Here is a 22,562-nt window from a genome sequence, read left to right as displayed (position 1 = left end):
TTAAAGAGCCCCTTTGGGAATAGGCTGAGCCCAGGATAACATGTTCTCTGATCTACTGTCCCATCGTGCCCGCCACCTGCACTGGTTCACCTTGTTCATCTCACTTTCCACACCTGGTTCTCTCTAGTCCTTCACTCTGCTCTGTGAAAGAAAACCGCTTTTTTGCCAACCCCCAAGACACTCTTAGATCTCCCAGCTGGAGCTTATCTTTACAATAGACACCAGTCCTCCTTCCTTCCTGCTGCAACAGTCCCTTTCCCCTTCTTGTAATAATGCTTTCCAATAAAGTCTCTCCTTATTAATGTCCAGAGTTTGTTTATTTCTTTTTATTTATTATTATTTCTGGCTGCGCCAATGCGGCTTCCCCGACCAGGGATCAAACCACTGAACCACCAGGGAATTCCCAGAGTCTTATTTTTATTTGACATTGTCCTCTGGCTGACTGGAGAATCCTTTACCTAAGCATATCCAAGCCTTCTTATTAGTGAATAAAATAAAGTGCTCAGGAATCTCAATACTTTCTATAAAATCTAATACTTTTTGAGATTGAATATGTTTTTATTTATATGGGCTGGTGTTTATAATGAGTGTTTCTGTTTGCAAGCATAATTATCCTATAGAAAAAAGAAAATATATTTGTTTTATTGTCTAAGTTTCTGAATATCAGTACACACACATGCTTATAGTCTCATACATAAATTAATCTCAATAAAATAATTTTGATTTTAAGAGATGCATTGTGATTTTTACCGGATACGACTTTGTACTTGGAAAACATCAGATTGTAATTAAAATATTGACACAATTGTTCAGCTATGTCTACGCTATCGTCCAGTTTTCATATAGATATTAGGAAAACAGACTCCACTTTTGCCACTCGTTGTTTTAAGCATTGTAGGGATGATTTAGGTTCTCTGTATTTTAGTTCTCCCTTTTGGAAAATCACCATAAAAATTGCAATTAATGAAACTGTTGAGAATAGTAGATGTGTTATTATCCTTACTGTTAATTACCTGAATAATATTCCTTTTTTTCTTTTTTTGCTATACAATATATCCTTGTCGTAATAAATTCTATTGAGTTCAAAGAGCACTGGTCCATTTACTTCTAAGACTGAAAATTTACCTCTAGTTTACTTGCATCTAGGTTGGTTTACCCCGGGTCTGTAGACTCTTTTGTCTTGTGACTCGTTCTCCTGTCGTTAAGACTTACTGTAAAGGCCACAGACCACCAGTCTTGGGAGGGTAGGGGGAGAATGCCTGGTTCTCATGTTCCTACTGGGGTTCTCCACACTAGGGGCTACAGAGACCTCGTCCTTTACCTTAACTCCTCCTAGAGCCTCAGGCTCTGCCTCTTCAAGGCATTATTTACACTAAAGGTCCTCAACCTGTGGTGATTTTGCCCCACAGGAAATGCTATATTAGGAGAGTTTTAGAGGCCCATGAGGGGGAGTTACTAAACATCCTACAATGCTCAGGACAGATCCCCACAACAAAGAATTATCCAGCCCCACATGCCAGTAGTGCTAAGATTGAGAAATGCTGATTTACATAAATATTACTGATCCTAACTAACTTAGTCAAAGAATATTTTCTTTTTTCATTTGTTAGTTCACTTTATTATTCATTCAACAAATATTTATTGAGTCCTATGTGCCAAACACTCTTCCAAATGCTTGGGATACACATTATTTACACAATGGACAAAATTAAATTTCTTCACCCACTGTGCCTAGGTGGCAGCATGCCTCAATACAGTGGGGTGAAATATTCTGCTAAGTGGTGTTCCTGCTATCAGTTTTGCACAAGATAACCCAATGTCCACAGAACAGAAAAAGTAAGTTTTAAAAGTCAAATTTAAAAAATATTAGTCCTTTGCTACCTTCAACTGTAACTTAGCCATCTACAAAGCTCCCAATAATTTGGCCCTTCTTAGCTCTTAGCCATACTCTCTTTTTTTTTTAACATCTTTATTGGAGTATAATTGCTTTACAATGGTGTGTTACTTTCTGCTTTATAACGTGAATCAGCTATACATATACATATATCCCCATATACCCTCCCTCTTGCGTCTCCCTGCCACCTTCCCTATCCCACCCCTCTAGGTGGTCACAGAGCACCGAGCTGATCTCCCTGTGCTATGCAGCTGCTACCCACTAGCTATCTATTTTACATTTGGTAGTGTATATATGTCCATACCACTGTCTCACTTTGTCCCAGCTTACCCTTCCCCCTCCCCATGTCCTCAAGTCCATTCTCTGCGTCTGTGTCTTTATTCTCGTCCCGCCCCTAGGTTCTTCAGAACCATTTTTTTGTTTGTTTTAGATTCCATATATAGGTGTTAGCATACGGTATTTGTTTTTCTCCTTCTGACTTACTTCACTCTGTATGACAGACTCTAGGTCCATCCACCTCACTACAAATGACTCAATTTCATTTCTTTTTATGGCTGAGTAATATCCCATTGTATATATGTGCCACATCTTCTTTATCCATTCATCTGTCGATGGACACTTAGGTTGCTTCCATGTCCTGGCTATTGTAAATAGAGCCACAATGACGACTGTGGCACATGACTCTTTTTGAATTATGGTTTTCTCAGGGTATATGCCCAGTAGTGGGATTGCTGGGTTGTATGGTGGTTCTATTTTTAGTTTTCTAAGGAACCTCCATACTGTTCTCCATAGTGGCTGTATCAATTTACATTCCCACCAACAGTGCAAGAGGGTTCCCTTTTCTCCACACCCTCTCCAGCATTATTGTTTGTAGATTTTTTGATGATGGCCATTCAAAGACTATTTTCTTATTCAAAAATTGAAAGTGGAACTGTAACACTTGTCTAAGGGATAAATCTACCTTCACCCAATTTCACTGTGACTATTTTTTTCTCTGAGGCGCTTAAGCTCTTGGAGAAAAAGTGATCAACCATTTGGCAACAAAAATTTATTGATTAGTTTGCAACTTTAGGTACAACAAATATAATTTCATCACATGATTACAATTCAGTATTTGTGCTTTGTAGGATAAGTAAACATTCATTTGAGCACAACAAAAATCTACACAGAATATTCTGGGGTTGTGTAAAAAATAAACATATCCTTTTCCATTTAATACCATGAAGAACTTTCAGTTTGAGATGGTGGATAAATGTTAAGATTTGACATTTGTTTAATGTGTCAACTTAAACATACAATCTAAATTTGGACTATTTTTAATAATAAACGCCTAAAGAGTCCTGGAAAGGATTCCTGGCGTGGGTGGTAGGGAGGAAATAGAGTTTCCAATGAAGCTTTCTTGACATTTCAAGAAATGTCAATTTCTTGTCAATGTGGATGACACACAAGGCCAGCATTGATGGGGTGGAGTCTTGTTCACATTTAAAATTACTTCACAATCTTAAAAATAGTGTAAGAGCATAGTATCTCAGGAAATCTTTAATAAACACTTTCTTTGATCAAGAAGATAAAAGCCAGTCTAGCTCATTTAGTTGAAGGGAAAGAAGACTTACTGGGGAGAAGTTAGATACCTTTATTTTTCAAAAGCGTAAATCCCTGTTTTTAAAATACTTAAATGTGATAATATTTTCTTTCTCTCAAATTAAATGCTAGTATCCTTAAATCAGGAAGTCTATGATCCTAACTGGTTATGTCAAATCCTGCATCCATCATTATAAATGTCATAAGACTAGCAAGTCTGCCATACGGGTACTTTTATAATGAAACCACAGAGCTCAAGAGTCAATATATGACTTAAGACAATAATCTCTTCATATTTTATGAACCTCTAAGGTTAACTCAATATATTATTTAAGATAACAATCTCTTCATAATTTACAATAAAAATAAAATGAAAGTTTAGATTTTATATAATTGAATATACAAGCAGATTTTATCTCAAAAGATGCTCTTTTGTAAGAAAGCTTCTTCCCTTTGGGTAAGAGTTCTGTAATCATTTTACTCATGTAATATATAGAAGGAAACAAGACAATCTTTGATCTTTCTCTCTCTCAGCTGAACACCAATCGTTTTCTGATTAGCTAGGAACCCAGATATTATTGGGAGATGTGGAATATTTATCAGTGGGCTGTAGTGGGTAAATGAAATCACCTTGGTAGAGGACACTGATAATACTCTTGCATTTCTGTTAATAACCACTGATAATGGTCTGAAGCTGGAAAGCTTTTATATCAAAGTTTTGGAAATGTCTTGCCCATATCTTAAGTATTTACCTGGGCTGACAGACCCCTTAATCTGCTCAAAAGAGTAAAATAAACATTACAGCAGAGTTTATAAAATGATTTTGACCAGTGACTTTGTTTCCAGTCGATTCACATAATTGGAGACATTACATAACATTTTATATTATTAAAAATATGTAAGTGCAACTTTCCTGGAGTTTGGGCCTAGTTATAAGTTTTTCATTTGGGCCCATTAAAATTCTGTTTTTTTCCAGCCATTCTAATACAAGCTCCTTTGAACTCAGCCACCTGTTGTATTGATTTGTACAGACTGGTATTTTGCTTTTCCTCAGATTTATTCGATGTGCAGCAGACTTGAACAGCAGATTTTTTTCATAGCTCTGTTAATGTGATGTGATGTTTTGAGAAAATTTAGAGCAAACCACTGTGATCTAAGCTGGAATGAAGGAAGGGGTACCCTAAAGGCAGAGCCGCCTTATCCCAGTTCCAAGAGCCAGTCAAAGAGACTCGGGGTCCCATCCTTCTGCTCCTCACGCATTTTGTAGTACTGAACAACTGCATGAAAGATATCTCCCACTTTCCAGGCCTTCTGATGAACCAGCTGCACGACATCTAGAAACTAAAGTAAAGCACAGGGTTAGGCTCACATATCACAGAGGGTCCTCAAAGTTATATCGTTCAAACGCTCTTCCAAAGCCAGTGGCTCTCCAGGTTATTTTTTAATATCTCTAGTGACAGCACACTATATTCTAGGACAGTCTATTTTCGTTTTAGACAGTTCAGATAATTAGCGAGTTCTTTCAACTGAACTGAAATGTTCCTCACAGCAATTGCCATCCTTCGATTTTGGGAGACTACATGGAATTCTTCTTGCCACAGTCTATCTTTTAGATATTTGAAGAGTTTCCTCTGGGTTGGACTCTCTCTAACAGGACTGTAGAGCATGGTTCCCAGTCCCTTCTGTCGGTGTCACAGATAAGTTCTCATTGGATGTATACATTTAGGCCAAATAAACTGTGTTACCCTTTTGGGTAGGGTTATTTACCGGTTCCTCAGTCCATCTTGAAAATTTCCGTCCCTCTTCATCAAGTTTCGAGAGACACTGGCTTTCCATTGGAACAGGAAAAGCAAAGATTGAGGAAACATCTTAGATTCGTCACCTGGTTAATGGTACCAGCTTCAGTTGGCCACAACGTAGAAAGTTTATGACTACAGGTGCTTTGTGAGTTGGGGGTGGGAAGGTGGGAAAAGCATTATAGATGGTTCCCTTCGTGAAACCATGGGATGAAGCCCAGAATGAAGGCTTCTCAAACTCCTTAGTCAGATACGTATAAAGCAAACTAATGATTATAAGAGCCCAAACCTGCAGGAAGTATCTACTTTCATGCATGTTATCTCATTTAATTCTGTCAACAACCCTGTAAAGCAGGCATTTAAAGATGAAAAACTGTGGGTTTGTGAGATGAAAAGTTGGCAGTAGGATGCATGGTCTTCTAACACTCCAGCCCAAGCTCTTTCTACTATTGCACCCCATGCATTTTGATCGTAGGAGAATAAGCCATTGATATTTATTTGGAACACTGGGAGAAAGGATAAGCTGGGAATCCGGTATCGTTTAATGAGAAAGAAAAACCTATTTGTTAAAAAAGATGAGGGCTGTAGCTTAGTTACTATTTCTTCAATGTTTCCTTATAGAATGTCTTTCCTCTGCTCATTTCGCATTTGTTCAGACTCTCAAGATCAGCCGGAAAGTGGAATGCTAACTTTTTTCTGGTCTTTTCCTCCCCGCTCTTCAGTTTGCATTTGCTAATTCATTTCAATTGCTGAGAAGTTGTCTTATAGAGAGCTACTACTAAATTACGTGTCTTCTCCCAGCTGTGGCGGCACCAACTACTGCACAGTTACAGAAATCAGTGCTTTTTTGTACTCACTCGCCTTCTGTTGGCTTAATCAGAATAAAGCAATTCTCTAGGCTGGAAAATAAAACGCTTAACTTTTAACACATGGAAACATAAACATCATCTAAAAGATGATGTAAAAAAGGAGACCAATGGGAAGCTGATGGCAACTGTATTACAGAGAGTAAATGTCCCAGGAAAGGACATCGTCTTAGCCACCTCTTTATGTCTAGTGTCTGCACCTAATAGGGGCTCAATAAATATTTGCAGAATGACAAAAGGGATGAACAACCAAATGTGAGTGAAATGCATCAAACGCATTCAAAATGATCAAGAAGGCTATTTGAAATATGGAGTGACATCCAGAATCATTGAAGACGAACCTTGTCTAAATATTCATTCTTGAGTTTTATATAATGTATTTGCACATATATAGTTAAAAATTAGCATGCACATCTTGGGGCTTCTTACTCAATAATTTTCTACTGATAGGATGCTCCAAAAAGATGATTGGGGGCCATGGATCTAGGCAAAGGCTGGGCAGAGCCTAGTCTGGTGCAATGGTAGTAGGCAAGGAGGAGAGTCAAAGCTGGTCATGGGACAGGTGTCTCATCACACTGTGCCTGGGAGTGGGCATGTATATTGTGGGGGTAAGGTTCCTTGGACCTCTCTTCACTGGTCACTGTAACAGCCATGGAAGGTTAGTGCCAATCAGCTCCATCAGTCTCAGTGATAGAATTTCAGAGACTATTAGTTGTCTGGTTTCCCTCAAAATTCTGCCTAGCTTTCTGTCTGTTAGATCTGAAATTTTAGACAGCTTAATCCTTTAGGTTAAGGCTTTGCTCAAAACACAAATACCCTCAGAAAGGGGAACATTACAGGTGATTACTAGTAATTTACGGAGAGGCGTAAAAATAATTTTGTGAGCTGTTACTTGTTTCTTGGTATGTATGAAAGATCCCAGGCATGTTTTCTATTGGACAAAGTGGTAAAAACATAAGGCCTCAGGGAAAGGGGGAGAAAGGCTAGGATGTCTTTGCATGATTTGGTTAATCAGACTTTCCCAGCTCTTACTGGAAGTCTAGAAATTAGATGCTCCTAGTGGAGAGGACTTGAACATCAAGTTTCTGAGGTCTCACTGAGAGAGGCTCATAATTCATTGGCTTCAAGATTTCCCTCCAGGGTCATAAGTGGTCTTAGGCTAGACTCATCCCTTGAGGGTATTTGCTCTTCCTTAACATGTCTTATAAAGAAACAGTCAATATAAAGTAAACAGAAATAGAAAATTAGCCTTAGCACTTTTCTTTTTTCTTTCTATACACACTGGTTCACTGGGCCACCATCTTATTCCCAACTTTTATCTCTCAGGTATTGCTCTGAGAAAGAATCAAAATTCTAGAGCCGATGTCAATATTGGCTAAACCTTTCCCAGAAGGCTGTCTGCTTCAGACCTTTCTGGAAACCCAAGATTAGCTACTTTCCATCTATTTGGGGCTTGCTGAAGCAGGGTCTCCCACTGTGGTGATGACCATAACATGTTGTTGACTGGCCAAAGTTGTCAAAGTGCCCCATCACCTAGGTCGAATGGTCACACGCTAGAATCTGTCTCATGATTTCTAAATCCAGGCCAATATCCCAATAAAGCAATTTTCAAAAATGATCTGGCCCCACTAAATATAGCATGCTTTTAGGCCGTGATGACTTCATCTCAGACATCGAGACCTTGAACCATCTGTGGGGCTGATGAGCAGGGAAGGTCTTACACTTTCTTTTCTTCCTTCATTTAAAAAAAATTCTAGACAAAAATGAAGCTAAGATTGTGAAGAAACCAGAAAAGGACATTTCCAGCTCATTACTACAGCCTTGAAAAACTGCATTCTATTTAGCAGCTGGTTCTAGATCTTTCACTGTATCTGTCCATGTTTTTGACTTGGGAATTTCATAATCAGCTTTAGTGTGTCAGAGATCTGAGTTTTTCTTTCCAATTTCCAATTTTCATTTCCTGCTATTTCACAATCAATAATAATTAGGTTCCCTTCCTGTGTATCATAGTTGGCATTTCCATGAACAAATGTTTCATCTTAGGTAACTAGAAGAATTTCTATCCTGTGATGGCGTATCATTGGTAGACTCATTTGAAGAAAAGTATCACATGGTAGATGCCTTGTATATTCTCAGGTGCATTTATTAAATTAGATTAATTGTTTACCAAATCATATGGTGGAATCTATGGGAGTTGTTGCAAGTCGTATGGATTTTTAAAAACATTCAACTTAGGTTTCTGAAAGCAGACACCTTCTTTTGCTCCAAGGTGAATTCCACTTGATTAAGCACAAGTGAGCTGGTCTTTATATTGCTCCTGCAATTATGGCCTGTAGAGTCGTGATTCTCAGCCTTGGTTGTACCCTAGAACCCCCAGGGACTTCGAGAAAACCCCAAAGCCTGGGTTTCATCCCGAGAGGAGAGTCTGACTTAATTGGCTCACCCACTGGGGTCTATAAAAGCTCCCCAGGTGATTCTCGCACACACTGAATTTGAGAACAATGACAAAATATTCAGTTCAAGGCAGTTTCTTACATTCACAAACGAAGAGACAATATCTGTTATGGACTGAATGTTTGTGTTCCCCCCCTTCCCCACTCCCATTCATATATTGAAGCCCTAAGACACAAATATGATGGCATTAAGAGGTGGGGGCCTTTGGGAGATAATTAGATTTAGATAAGGTCATGGGGATGGGGCTCCTATGGTGGGATTAAGAAGAGGAAGAGATGCCAGAGCTCTCTCTCTGCCACATGAGGGCACAGAGAGGAGGAAGCCCATCACCAGGAAATGCATCTGCTGGCATCTTGATCTCAGACTTCCTAGCCTTCAGAACTGTGAGAAATAAAATGTCTGCTGTTCAAGCCACTCTCTATGGTGTTTTGTTAGAACAGCCTGAGCTAAGACAGTATCTAATTCTTCCTTATTTTTCCTTCCTTTGTCATGTATTTTTTTTCAAAACTGAGACTTAAAGTGTAGTATTTTGGGGAAAGTTAGGTTAACAGTAAATGCCATCAACATTTTCTCTCTCATTCTCTTCCCACTGCTTTGCATATGGAAAAGAATAAGAAATTAAAGGCAAGGCCACTCCTCTCCTGACTCCCACTTTCTTAGGAAGGTAAGTTTACATCTGTTTCCTCTTTGCACATTCTGTTCTATGCACTGCCTTCAAGAAAAGGAAGTAATTCTCAAAATGAGCTTAAAGATGAGAAAGGCACCTGATTTATTGCAAGGCCAGTCATCAGCCCATTCTAGCTCACAGAAGCTCATTGAATTTAAACAGAAGTAAAAGAGCTAGAGAAAATAATGCTTTGGCTTCAAAAGAGCAGAACAGGGCTTCCCTGGTGGCGCAGTGGTTGGGAGTCCGCCTGCCGATGCAGGGGACACGGGTTCGTGCCCCGGTCTGGGAAGATCCCACATGCCGCGGAGCGGCTGGGCCCGTGAGCCATGGCCGCTGAGCCTGCGCGTCCGGAGCTTGTGCTCCGCAATGGGAAAGGCCACAACAGTGAGAGGCCCACGTACCGCAAAAAAAAAAAAAAAAGCAGAACAATTAGCTAGTTGATATCTGTTTTTAAAAACAATTGCTCTCAAGATTCCCCCCCATCCCTGCTTTGAATTAAGTAGATTAAATTTAATTGATGTCAAGGTCATTGTGAATTAAATTCACAAACTGTTTTAGATTTCAAGGTGTTGGAATTCTTAGCAGTCTTTCCTCTGGAATTTAGCATACTTTAAAGCCTCCTCAAATTCTGCCACTCCTTCAAGATATTTCTTATGGAAGGGAGTCTCAAATTTTGGTGTTCATTAGCATCACTGTACTTGAGCAAATTTGTTAAAAATGCATATCTCTGGGCCCCACTCTTAGAAAGTGAGTTCCAAGAAGGGGTCTAGGAATATGAATTGTAAATAAGGGTCCCAGGTGACTCTGTGCATTTGGCTCATGGTCACAGGGTGAGAAGTACCGTTTCAGTGTGCTTCTCGTTTTCCTTGTCCAGAATAAGCTCCCACCACTTTCACACTTGGTCTTTACAACCTGAGCCTCTTGGTTTATGTTCTCCCTACCTTGGGTCCTTCCTAGACTGGAATGTGAACTCCAAAAGAGTAGGATATTTTGTCTCTTTTGTTCCCTGTGTCCCCAGAGCCTAGAACAGTGGCTGGAATATTGTACATATTCGATAAACTTTTCATGAATGTTCCGAATGTACGACATTCAAGTGGACTTGGAATTTTAATGATTAGACAGAACACTAAAAGAGAAAGCTTGAAAAGGTGTCATTTATCGGAGAGGAGTGACAGTACAGTGGGCACCCAGAATGTTTGGAATTTGCCTTTTGAATAGAAATAAGGCTGGAAGTAGTTATAAGCTGACATTAAGTGCCCTTCAACTCCAAGGCTAAGTTCACCGGCAGTGGTGGGAAGGATGAGCTGCTTCAGTATTCATTCATGATATCCTGTCATTTTAGTTCATGCTTGAGACCACCATCAAGGGAGGTGTGTTGGCTAAATTAGTTTATCCAAAAAATTCAGAATTTACACAGATAGGGACTCAGGGTATGTATCTGTGAACGGTGTTTCATACTCTAGTGACAGTGGGGGAATGTCATTGCTGAACTTAACAGAGACATTTCTTTAATCTTCTCCAAGCCAATGAGGAGCTAATGAGACACTGCTGCTCTCAAGTGACACAGCCTCCTCGGTAGGAAGCCACAATCTCTCTTCCACACCACTTGAAAATGGCCACTTAACTTCCTGGCTAATTTAAAAACAATCAGAATGAGGTCTTCAAATGCGTTATCAGTAAAAGAAAGGATGTCAAAATTTTACATAACGGTTTGCTTTATTTCACCAGTTCTGTCATAGAACTGGGCACAGGCAAGTGCCCTTTTACGGAGAAGCCACTATGTGTAGAGAAAACTAACTGACTCGGAAAAAAACTGTTAGAAGATTCAGTCCATAAAATTACATTACTTGGAAATAACCTCCTTGAACTGATGATAAACAGGAGTGAAACATCATTAATGTTTATCTTGATAACACTAGTGGAACATTTATATTCTCAGAAAAATAGTTATGAGCAAAGACAGGCATCCTCTTTGAGAACTGAAAATCAGTGGGGATAAATAAATATTGTGTCAAAACATCATGTACATAATTAAGGTGTTAATGACATACTCCTTGTCCTTTCATCTAAGGGGAATTTATGAGACATATATTCACATAGAGTGTTACGTTGTTTCTTCAAAATGGTGGATTGTATAAAAATCTACTCCATTAAGAGACCATCTGAAAATGCACCAGGTAATGCTTTTATTCAGGGAGAGGCTTGAGATACATTTGGAAACCAAACTGCCTTTCATTTTTCCAGGAAACTGAGAATGTACTCTGGCTGAGAATGTTCTTGTTCTCCTCCCCATGGCAGGGGGTCTTGGGATTGTGTATGGCAGGAGAGAGGGGTCAAAAGTGAAGTGCTCTTTCACTGCACCCTTTGCACTAGGCAGGCTGGATGGTAAGGTGGAAGGAGAATTTATTAAATAGCAAACCACTCATCACCTTGCAAATAAAGGTATGCCAAGCATAGGATCGTATCTAGATTCAGAGAGCATAGAGCTGTAGGCAGTTCTAGGCCTGAAGAGAAATATGAATTACTGGCTAGAGAGGGAGGTTGAAGTGGAAGAGGGCATGAAAAATAAACTAGGTCTCCTTCTCGATTGTTTTCAGTAGCCAATCCCATTGGCTGGGGATGCAGACATAGATACGCTGTTCTAATTACCATGTACCTGAGCAAAAGGGTAGAGGACCTTTAATTTCAGGCTGTAGGATTCTGGCAGTGAGGGTTAAAATGCAGTTACACATTTTAAAAATCTAGATTGTAACTTAAAGGCAATCTAACTTGAGAGAGACGCACTACTGACAGGTATCTGTGGAGAAAGTGGGGTTCTACCACTAGGCTCAAATATCACTATCTGAGGACTCTCTCATGGACTAGCTTCTGAGTACTGAGCTGCTCATCAGTAAAAAAGGGACAGTAATATCCATTCTGCTCTTTTCACAGCGTTGTTGACAAACAAGTTAATGAGTACGTGGAAGTGACTATAAGACATTAAAAAAGGCACAGTGGCAGAGATAGGCAGTATCCTGAAGCAGCTTCCAAGATTTTCTGCCCTAATCCTCAGTACCATGAATAGAATGAGATAATTATGCCCTTATTATGTTACCTTAAATGGCAAAAGGGACTCTTCAGTTAATTTTGAGTCAATCAAAAGGGAGGCTATGTGGTGAACCTAATCTAATCCAATGAACCCATTAAAAGCAGAGAGTTTTCTCTGGCTAGTGGCAGAAGAAGTAAGAGAGACTGACAGCATGAGAGCATGAAGGAACTATGTGACAAGAAATTGGGCAGCTTCTAGAAGCTGAGAGTGGACCTCAGCCAATAGTCAGCAAGGAAATGGGGACTTTAGTCCTACAACCACAAGGAAGTCAGTTAGGACAACAACCCTAACAAGCTCGGAAGCTCATTTCTCTCTACAGTTTCCAGATAAGTGCCCAGCCAGGCTGACATGTTGATTTCTGCCTTGTAAGTCCCTCAGTAGAGAGCATGGAATTCACCCAAACTTCTGACAACAGAGCTGGGTATTGTTGTTTTAAGTCAGTAAATTTGTGACAGTTTGTTACACAGAAATAGAAAACCAATATAGCAACATTATTATTAATTTGAATTTTTAAAAAACATACTTTTAAATTATGGAAAATTGAGCTTGAAGACATTGGTAGATGGATTCTTGCTTTAATCTTAATAACTGAGATTCTACAAGAGTAAGTGGCTGGTCTTAGAGAAAGGGAGTTAGAGTTGCTATTAATTTAGATGTTGGCTAGGGAGCTATTTCTTAGCTTTATATTTCTAGGTGGAGAAAATAATGAGAAAGCCCATCCAATGCAAATCTGTCCCATAGGGAATTAAAAATGCCTTCTCTTTGATGCCATGCCATAGCTTAATTATCAGAATGGCCTCACATTGCTGATTATTGGCTGAGGTCCACTCTCAGCTTCTAGAAGCTGCCCAATTTCTTGTCATGCGGTCCCTTCATGCTCTCATGCTGTCAGTCTCTCTTACTTCTACCACTAGCCAGAGAAAACTCTCTGCTTTTAATGGGTTCATTCAATTAGAGTAGGTTCACCAGATAGCCTCCCTTTTGATTGACTTAAAATTAACTGAAGAATCCTTTTTGCCTTTCCTTCTCTACTTTTTATTTAAATGAATGTTATGAAGAGGTTGGTTCCAGAGTGAGGAAACACACACAAAAATAAGACTCTTAGAAAACTATCCTGTCTCCTCAATTTACTTTCTCATCATCACCAACTAGCTAAGACAAACTGACGGTCAAAGAATTATCATGATTATATTTATGCAGGTGGAAGGTTTCAAAGTTCTAATCACAATTTTAAGGTGAAAAGTCAAGGAAAAAATTTAAATGGGTTAACTGGGCATTTACTGAGTTTTAAGCAGGGATAAAACACAAAGCCTTATGGTATACAAACAGGGAACACGGTACCTTTTGGATTCTGTTTTCTTGAGATTTCTTAAAGTAGATAGTGGGGATCCCGAGTTCAGAGGCAGCTATCCACTGCAGAGTGGCTCGAAGCTCAGTGTCAGGACATTCTGGTTCCAGGTCAAAGTTGATCACCAGCAGGCTCCCCTGGCGGCTGGCCTTTCCCACTGGCATTCCAGAGGCACGTTCTGAATACAGACACAACTGCCTTACTATACTTTCCATACAAAGATCACAGGTAAATTATGTCTCAAAATTATGGGAACGTGGCTTACCCTCTATGTTTTCTGACTGTCCTTTAAGAATCTCGTTTTCTTCTACTAATTCACTTCGGGAGAAAACAACAATATATGGTTGGTAATGTTTAGGAAGAGCAAGCTCTAAGTGCTAGATGAGGTGATGGGTCTTATTGATCTAAAAGCTTCTGAAGTTTCATATATTTATTGTTTTTGTGGAATAAACTAAACCAATACTAGGGAAATACCAACGTGGCTATTACGTAGGACTACTGGGTCTGCAATGAATAACACTACCTCTAAAATAAAGGCTAGATAAACTGCATGGTTTTAGTTGGGATAATTGGTGTGGGAGACTCTGAGATATGCAATCTTTTCTTCTTCTTGACCTCCTTTCCATAAACCTTCACAGGTTTGAACAGTCAAGGAAGGATTTTGTAGGTATCTAGATCAGATTTGAGGACTTATCCTTCTTCTGTATTTGCTTGTCATTTACAGAACCATATATTTCCATCTTGAGACAATGATATTTTTCTATACTATGATAGCAACATAAACTTGCATTTTCATTTAGGAAAATATTTTTCTACCTATACTTGGTTCTTTGACCTGAAATAAGGGAAAAGACAATCACAAACTTTAGAACTTAAAAAGGATGACAAAATATCTCAATTAGTTGAAAATTTTCTTTTTCTTTCTTTTTACTGGGAAGATGTAGTAGGCTGGGGGTGGTTTAGAACTAGTTACTCATAATGGAAGTGAGGATTTCATTAAATATAGTCATGTTCAACATCTGAAGTGCTTTCACATAGTGAGTACTTATTAGGGAGATTTGTAAATAGGGGGAGGACTCAGTTAATGCTTTTAAAATAAGAGTATATGACCCAACAGCTGAAAGGAAGTGACCATCTTGGGAAGCCCATGGTTGTCCTGTATTTTTGTCTGGTCTAGAAATTAAACTGCAGGTGCTCTTAAAAATGTGTCTCTACGCGAGAGGATTCTCCCTTATATTCTCTGTTACTGCTAAAATCTGGCTAATCCCATTGTATTCCTGATGTTGAGAGAAAGTGTAATTGTTCTTTCATGAACACCTAATTATTTGTAGAAGAATGGCCAATTTCCCAAGGGTCTAGATTTTCTGCTAGATCTCTATCCAAGTGACATAAGTGAAATGACATATGGTAGGTACAATTTCTACTACTATGGAGCTGCAGAATGCTGATATGGGTAGAGGTGGTCTTGGTTTTCTCTATCTGTAGTCTGTGGGGTCCTAGGCTCATACTGGGGAGAAAGATGGACAAAATACCTAAACAAATGTTTCCTGTAGGAGAAAAATAAATTTACCCCAAAGTGTTTGTGTTTGTTTTGCCTCCTTTAAAAAACAAATCAAACCCAAGATAATGTTTTTGTTCATCTCTACTTATGAAAGATGGCTGTGTGGAACAATAAAGAATGCACTGCAACCTTTAATCACTGAGAAATATTCCCGCAAGCAGGATACCTGATTAAATAGTGAAATAAAAATGATTTAGCTATAGATAATAATTGAAAAAAATAGATCAGGGAGCAACTTTAGTCCTATACTTCATTTTCATTTTTCTGAAATTTCAGCAATCTCCAAATAATAAGTCATAATGGTCAAAAATAGGTTTCAATTCATTTAATTTTCCAGGACAATCACAAACTCTAGATATAGTCCTGACCTCATGTTGCCCTCCCTTTATGCACCATATTTTAGGACACACATATTGTAGTTTTTTCCCTTGGTCTTTTAGAAGGTCCTCATATTGTGGGGAGCATATATAAAAATGACACGTTCCACCACGGTGCCATTTGGTATTAGACTCATTAGTGGCAATAATCCCAGGTGTCTACAAGTAAAGGAAAAGCCATTCACACTATATTCTATTGAACAATAGTCTTTGCTGGCTGGCATAGTACAATTTAAATGGATTTTTGTTTCTCTGTGACCAACTAGGTAAAATGACATTATATGGATATATGTCCATATAATGGACATATCTGATTATATGGATAAGCTTTATCCAAAACGATTATATTATATATACGTTTATATATATAAACGATTATATGATAGGGAGCAGAATTGAAATCCAGAAGGCAGGTGGTGGGAAGGGTGAGGCTACTGCAGGCCTGAGTTCTTACTCCAGTGACATGAAACCATACATGTCTGGGAACCTCAGCAGGACAGACATGATGAAACCAGTGGTCGGGAACAACTTGAATGATCAAAATGGATGGCCAGATGGAATCGGAGTAGTGGTCTCACAATCACTGCATCTCAGTGGCTACTTACTTAATCATGGGAGAAGATGGCATGCTTTCCTGATAAATGTCCAGGTCCATAATGCCAAGACTGCTAGTGGCACTACTGTTGCCATTGCTGACAAAGCAAAAGTTTACATATTAATGCCAGTGTCCACCACCTGGCCACACTGCTGACACTGCTGCTCCACCATTCTAAGAGCTTCTTCCTTTGGTCCCCAGAAGAATACTGCTTAGTGTCTAGGACTCCTGAATTGATCTTTATTTCTGACCAAATCAGGGGAAAACACAACAAAAGACATTTTTGGCTCAAGCCAATCATCATCATCATCATCATCGTCATCAATGTTTCGTAATTTCTGCAGTGGTCATACCTGGTGGACCACACCTAGTGGGTGACAATCAGCATGACTCCTTTCTTCCCCATCCTAGTGACGTAAGCATGTCTATCCATCAGCAGGAGACTCCTTGAGTATACCTCCAGAGACTAAGATATTTCTGAGAACGCTGGCTGAGGGGGAAGACACGGGAATGCTTATCTGCCTGCTTCTTGGCTTTTGACAGAAACCAGCGATGCATGTTCTCTTTTCCCTTTGCCATTCGGGGGATTTTTGTCAGGGATATTCCATAGGACATGCATTTGTCTCATTTTTTTTTCCTGAGGGACTACAGAATTTACAAGGACAAAGTTGGGCAGTGCCAGAGTTTTATAACTCTATCTTAAAATCTTTGAGAAGTAGCAACACCTGATGCTTTGTGTGTTGTAGAGAAGGAGGGATCACATATTGCAACATTTTTGTAGGATACACAATCAACATATGGTCTAGTTACTAGCCTGGAATTTGTTTACTGAAACACTGAAGAGTTGAGCCCATTTTTAGGTTCTTGCAAAATGGAATGCATCCAATTTCACCAAACTCACTATATTTCCTCATATCTTCTCTATTTTCCAATGACGTCTCTTCAGGTAAGGTTTTCAAAGAGTGAGTGCTGGGATATCGTGTAATGGGACAGTCTTCCGTCAGGAGTTCCATGAATAAGCAACTAAATCCCCTCATTTCAAATTCCTGTCTTGGTTTTCGTGTGGGGTACTGAATGTTTTCACTGATTGAAATCTGATGACTCAAACATTGCTCTGGAGGTAATTAACTGTATAAACTTATGCTAAGTCCAGAGATTCAAATTCTCTTTGCTTTCTATCTCTATAGGATAACATTTCCCACCAGTTTTTGAAATTTTAGATAAATCACTTAACATTGTGAAATTTTCCTAAGTCTAAACAGACTGAACTGTCAGAAGTAAAATTTTCAAGGAGCCATACAGCCAGATGCATTGGAAACCCACTTTCCAACTGGCCTTTCTGGAAAGTCTGTGGACTTGTTGGCCCAGTATCAAATAAGATTTTGGGTAGAAACATGAAGATTCTTTTCATTCTCACCTCACAAAGGACTAGTTTTTAGTTTATGTCTCCTGATTGGCTCAGGCCCTCCCAAATCTGATCTCTCTTTAGCACCTCTCTAGCTTTTCTAGAGCAACAATACAGAGGGCAGGCAGAGAAAGGGGAGGAACAGTCAGGCCAAACAACACAACACAGTATGGAAACGCCTCATGTAAACCCAGCCTGTCTTGCATCTGAAATACAAATGAACCAGAAAGAAAGTATCAAACACACCAGGTGTAATAGCAGCTCTTCTTTAAAAACTCACAGTTGTCATCATTGAATGCACTAGCTGGAGCTTGCAGAGAAGGGAACACAGATGACTCTCAACCTTGGCCAAGCTAATTGAAACCATAACTGGATATTAAGATAGCTCTCAGCACAAATTATGACGGGCAGTCTTTCCTTTTTGCGCTATTAGGGACCCTTTGCAGGGAATGATTAAAATGCATTTCTGGAATCTGTGTTGAGACCTGTTTCCCTGGTAAGTCATTTAAAGAGCAGGTACCTCATGGATCGCTCACTGAGCTGCAGGAAGCTGCTGGTGTCATCTGGGTTTTCTTCCTCATTGGCGAGCTGGGACCAGCTGTCCGTGCTCTCTCCACTGCTGCCGGGGGGGCTGGAGAACTCATCGGGGGCTCTGCCTTCTGTTGAGACTTCAGTCTCTGGTACATCTCTGGCATCAGGGCTGTCACTGTAGAGGGTAAGATATTACTAAGAGTGCAGGCACAAGACTGACCTTTTCAGGGGAACCTCACTGCATGCTCTGTTGAGCATGGATCTCTGCCATAGTCAGCAGGATGTCCTAGGACATAGACGGAAACTTTCTTTTAGGCTAATCCTCTGCCGATGCCCTAGGTCCCACTTTGCCTTTTCAGGATTACTCTTTATCAGTTTTCTTATTTCTTCATTTGATCTCTTTCTACTGACTCGCTCCGTTCATTTAAAAAACATGTTGAAGCAACCCGGCCTGCATACGTAAGAATTATTGAAGGGCAGTGGTGTTTAAAATAAATATACCCAGAGCATCCTTCCCCTGAGATTACGATTCAGGGGTTCTGCAGGAAGGCCCAGAAACCTGCATTTTAAACAACAACCCCGGGTGATTCTAATGCAAGTTGCATGTGGACCATGTTGGGAGAACAACACCCAGCCCAGTTCTAGTGGGTTACCAAACCATTTTGCCGTAAATGCCTCTATACGTATTTTGTACTTGCAGCCACCTTTTTTTTTTTTTTTTACCCCATCCTCTCCCTCTGAAACCTCTGATTTATATCAGCATCACTTTTCTGGATGAGCACCTTTTTATATCAAGCATTTAACCTTTGATCTGATAAGCTTTTTTCTTTGAAACCTTTCCTCGTTGGCTTCCCATGAATTTCTGCCTTTCTGGACACTCCATGCCTGGAACCTGGTTCTCTCTTTGTCCTTTAAACATAGTATAGCCAGCTCTGATTGATTCACTGCCCTCCTTTCCAGTCTGTCCCTATGCAGTCTCATCTATTCTGCCTGTGAAAATAGCTTCCAAATCTGAGCTCCAGGCAGGGCCCCTCTTCCTGATTCTGGGGCTCTTTTCCTCAGTTGGTCTTCGGAACATCTCCAATCTGTCTCACTAACATCTCAGAATCGACCTATATAAAACAAATTCTAATTGCCCTCCCATCCTCTTCCTGTATTTCTTATTTCATTGACTTTTCTGAGTGTCCGGGCTTAAAATCTTGCAGAAAACTTCTGATTTCTCCTTGACCTTTACATTCAATCATTTGCTATGTTTTCAGTCCCATCTCTAAAGTTTCTCTCACATACTTATCTCTGTCTCTGTTCTCAGGTAGTTATGTTAATTGAGGTTTTTCTAAATTTCTAGAATTTCGATTTGGAAGGAACCTCACAGATTTCCTGTAGATTAGGATGTCAAAGCCCAGTGAGGTGGAATGATTTACCTGAAGTTACAACAAAAGTTGGTACCAGACATCGGATCTCAAGTTTTGAGACTCCTGGGCACTGAACCTTGACTTCTTGCCTGGACTATATTGTGTCAGCCTCCTAACAGTTCAGCCATGACTGTTCTTCCTCTTTCAAAACCTTCTTCACACATATGTCAGGTTAATGTTAATTAACGTTCTCAAGGCATATCTTTGGCCTTTCTTGTCAAAAACCTTCAAGAGCTTCCTAAAGCTAAACTCTTTCCTTCACGGTCTTGCCTTGCCTATCCAGTTTTATCTGTCTGACTCTAGTTCATTACTGAGTAAAAGCAGACTCTCTGCTTCTCCTCAAATGTGCCATACATTTCCTGCCTCTTGACCTTTGCCCCGTTGCTTCCTCTGACCAACTGCTGGAGACCAGGGTGCTTTGAGCACTGTTCCTGCAGTCCAGTGCTGTAGCTTCCACTTCTACCACGTGTCGTCTATTCAACTTGGACAAGTTAATAAAACTTTCCAAGAAAAATAAGAATACTAACCTCATAATGGTTTTTGGAAGAAATAAGCTAGAAAATAAAATCATTTAATGCATTTATCTTAGTGCTTGGTATGTAAGTATATATTATTCTTTATTAGTAAATTATATAATTCATTAAGAATCATATGTCTAATAATATTCTTTCCTGATCCTTGTTTCTTACTATTCCTTAGCCAAGATGCTCTCACCTCCCTGAAGTCGTCCTTAATCTCTCTCACTAGGGCCATCTCTCTCTTGAATGATCAAAGCAATTAGTCTGTCTTTCTTTCTTTTTGGTAGCACTTAATGCTTCCTAGTTTGCAGTCTAGTGTATATACCATACATTATTTTTACTTTTTTATGTATTTGGAGTAGAGCTGTGAACACATTAAATATTTTTTAGATGAATATGTTGTTAAAATTGCCTAGCTTCATAAGTATAACCATATTCAAATTTAGATAGCCCTACCTGTTAAGTCTTATGTGGAAAGGTATGAGAAAGATCTTTCTTACACGCTAACGGCATTCTGAATAACTACGGTATTGAGGTGTGGCAGTTTCTATCACACTCTACTGCTAACACTTGGTGAAAGCAGGTTTTTAATAAGCTTGACTTTCCATTTGTTTGCCTGGCACAGTGACACACACACACACACACACACACACACACACACACACAAGTGCTCTGGATTAGAGATCAGACCACTTCTTTTCTCACAGAGCAGCTTGCATTCATTCTCTGTGCCCCAATACCCTACTGCACACTGCACCTGTAGTAAGGTTTGCACCACAGGAGAGGAACCTCAAAATTATCATGCCTGGACACATCTGCCTCTCATTTTCTCCAGGGAGAGAAGGGAGAGAGAGAGACATGACGGAGGAGAGAGCACTTTGCTCTAGATTAGAAACACATTCAAATCTTTTCTGTGGAGAGGAGGAGACGTCACTACCCTGGAATATAATTAAACAGCTCCAGGGAAATGAATCACTGTATCTCTTTAGAAGCCTCTATCTTCAGGGTTAGTATTTGATCAACCTTCAGTCCAGGTGCCAGTGCTCTTTGCTCAGAAAGCCAAATGTACAGAATTGTGAACAGATTCATGGAGACTTTTCTCCATAGGCTCATCAAAAACTAATAGCATAAAGAGAAGGAGATTAATGTTTGCAAACAAAAAGCAAGAGTGTATTTCTCAGTTGACAATGAAAAATATGGTAACTCGGTGAGTGGAGACTGGAATGCTTTTCTTGGCCCTTGTGCACTGGCTGTAGAGAGTAAGGGCAGCTGCCAGTCCACACTGAGAGCTGTCCTCAGATTGGGAATCGCCTTGCCAGGGTTATACCCTATCCCAGTGAGCACCCCAATGACCAGCTGACACAGAGATATAAAAGTCCACCCTTGCCTCAATTTGCACTAAACATGACAGACCATCCCAGCTTCAGGGTTTCCTATAGGATGCGCTGTGCCCTCAGGTACAAACATATTTGCGGGGGGACCATCTCCCTCTGTCCACTCTTGTCTTTCCTTCCTTCTTACCCATGTATGTACACTTTTCTCTGGCGAGCACTCCTTAACAAATTATATATATTTGCCTGAACTCTCCTTCTCAAGGTCTGTTCCCAGGAAATACAACTTAAGACACTTGATCACTTTTATGCAAAACACTTGATTGGTTACAGAAAGATCTACATAATTTTCCTCAATCTTAGAATTAGTGCTGTTATCCTTTCTCCAAAAATGGTTGTACTTTTTACAATATTTGCTAAAATGAGTTCTAGTATAGAGTGTAGAGTTTCAAATGTATAATTTTTTTGGTGTGATTAAATATCCCCTTGATATGTGAATGAATTACATAGGTAATAGCACACCAAATATTGTCCCTAAGATTCCTTCTCAAAGTATCTGTACAGGTGCGGTTTTGAGGTGTGGCTGTTTCTAGTGTGATCTGTTGCTAACATTTGGTGAAAAGAGATCCTTAATAAGCTTGATTTTTCTTTCAAAAATGTTGAGATTTTTCTAAATTGAGCAGATAGAAAGGGGAAGAATGGATGTAGCCAAAGGAATATTCACTGAATTTAACTAAATTCAAATGAAAGATAAGTTAATTCACTGATGACAAATAGAAACAATATACATATTCCCCAAAGTGGAAATGAGGCAAATACTCAGCACAAAGGGGAGGACTCCTAAACCATTTGTTTACTTGGTTAAAAAATAATTTCCTGGACTAATTCCTTACTGAATTAGGACCTTATGTTATTAAAAAAATTCATTATAGGATATTCCTTACTAAATCAGAAGTTAAATCTCAATGATTGACATTAAACATCCAGCTTAAAAATGAATCTGTCAGTATATTTTATTTTATCTCAATTTCCCACTCTATTTACAGTAAATCTCATATCCCATGTCATATAACTAGGCATTCAGAATGAATAGTGATTATATCTAAAACACTAGTTTCCATTTTTCTTTTGAGAGAAA

General features: G+C 39.4%; 1 protein-coding gene across 1 annotated transcript in view; it reads right to left on the bottom strand.

Moving 5' to 3' along the window:
* Nucleotides 1-4,672: 4,672 nt before the first annotated feature.
* The window catches only part of SPHKAP (SPHK1 interactor, AKAP domain containing), a 93,075-nt gene continuing 75,185 nt past the window's right edge, over nt 4,673-22,562 (bottom strand). The window contains exons 7-11 of the mRNA XM_060152455.1: nt 18,153-18,338; nt 16,238-16,324; nt 13,960-14,012; nt 13,688-13,872; nt 4,673-4,816 (exon numbers count right to left, since the gene is read on the bottom strand). Coding sequence (XP_060008438.1) covers nt 4,673-4,816; nt 13,688-13,872; nt 13,960-14,012; nt 16,238-16,324; nt 18,153-18,338 — 655 coding nt within the window. The remainder of the gene's footprint in view (nt 4,817-13,687; nt 13,873-13,959; nt 14,013-16,237; nt 16,325-18,152; nt 18,339-22,562) is intronic.

The sequence above is a fragment of the Lagenorhynchus albirostris genome, chromosome 6, assembly GCF_949774975.1.
Source record: "Lagenorhynchus albirostris chromosome 6, mLagAlb1.1, whole genome shotgun sequence".
NCBI classification, from domain to species: Eukaryota; Metazoa; Chordata; class Mammalia; order Artiodactyla; family Delphinidae; genus Lagenorhynchus; species Lagenorhynchus albirostris.
The sequence above is the reverse complement of the archived record's forward strand: the minus strand, read 5'-3'. Positions and strand labels throughout refer to the sequence as shown.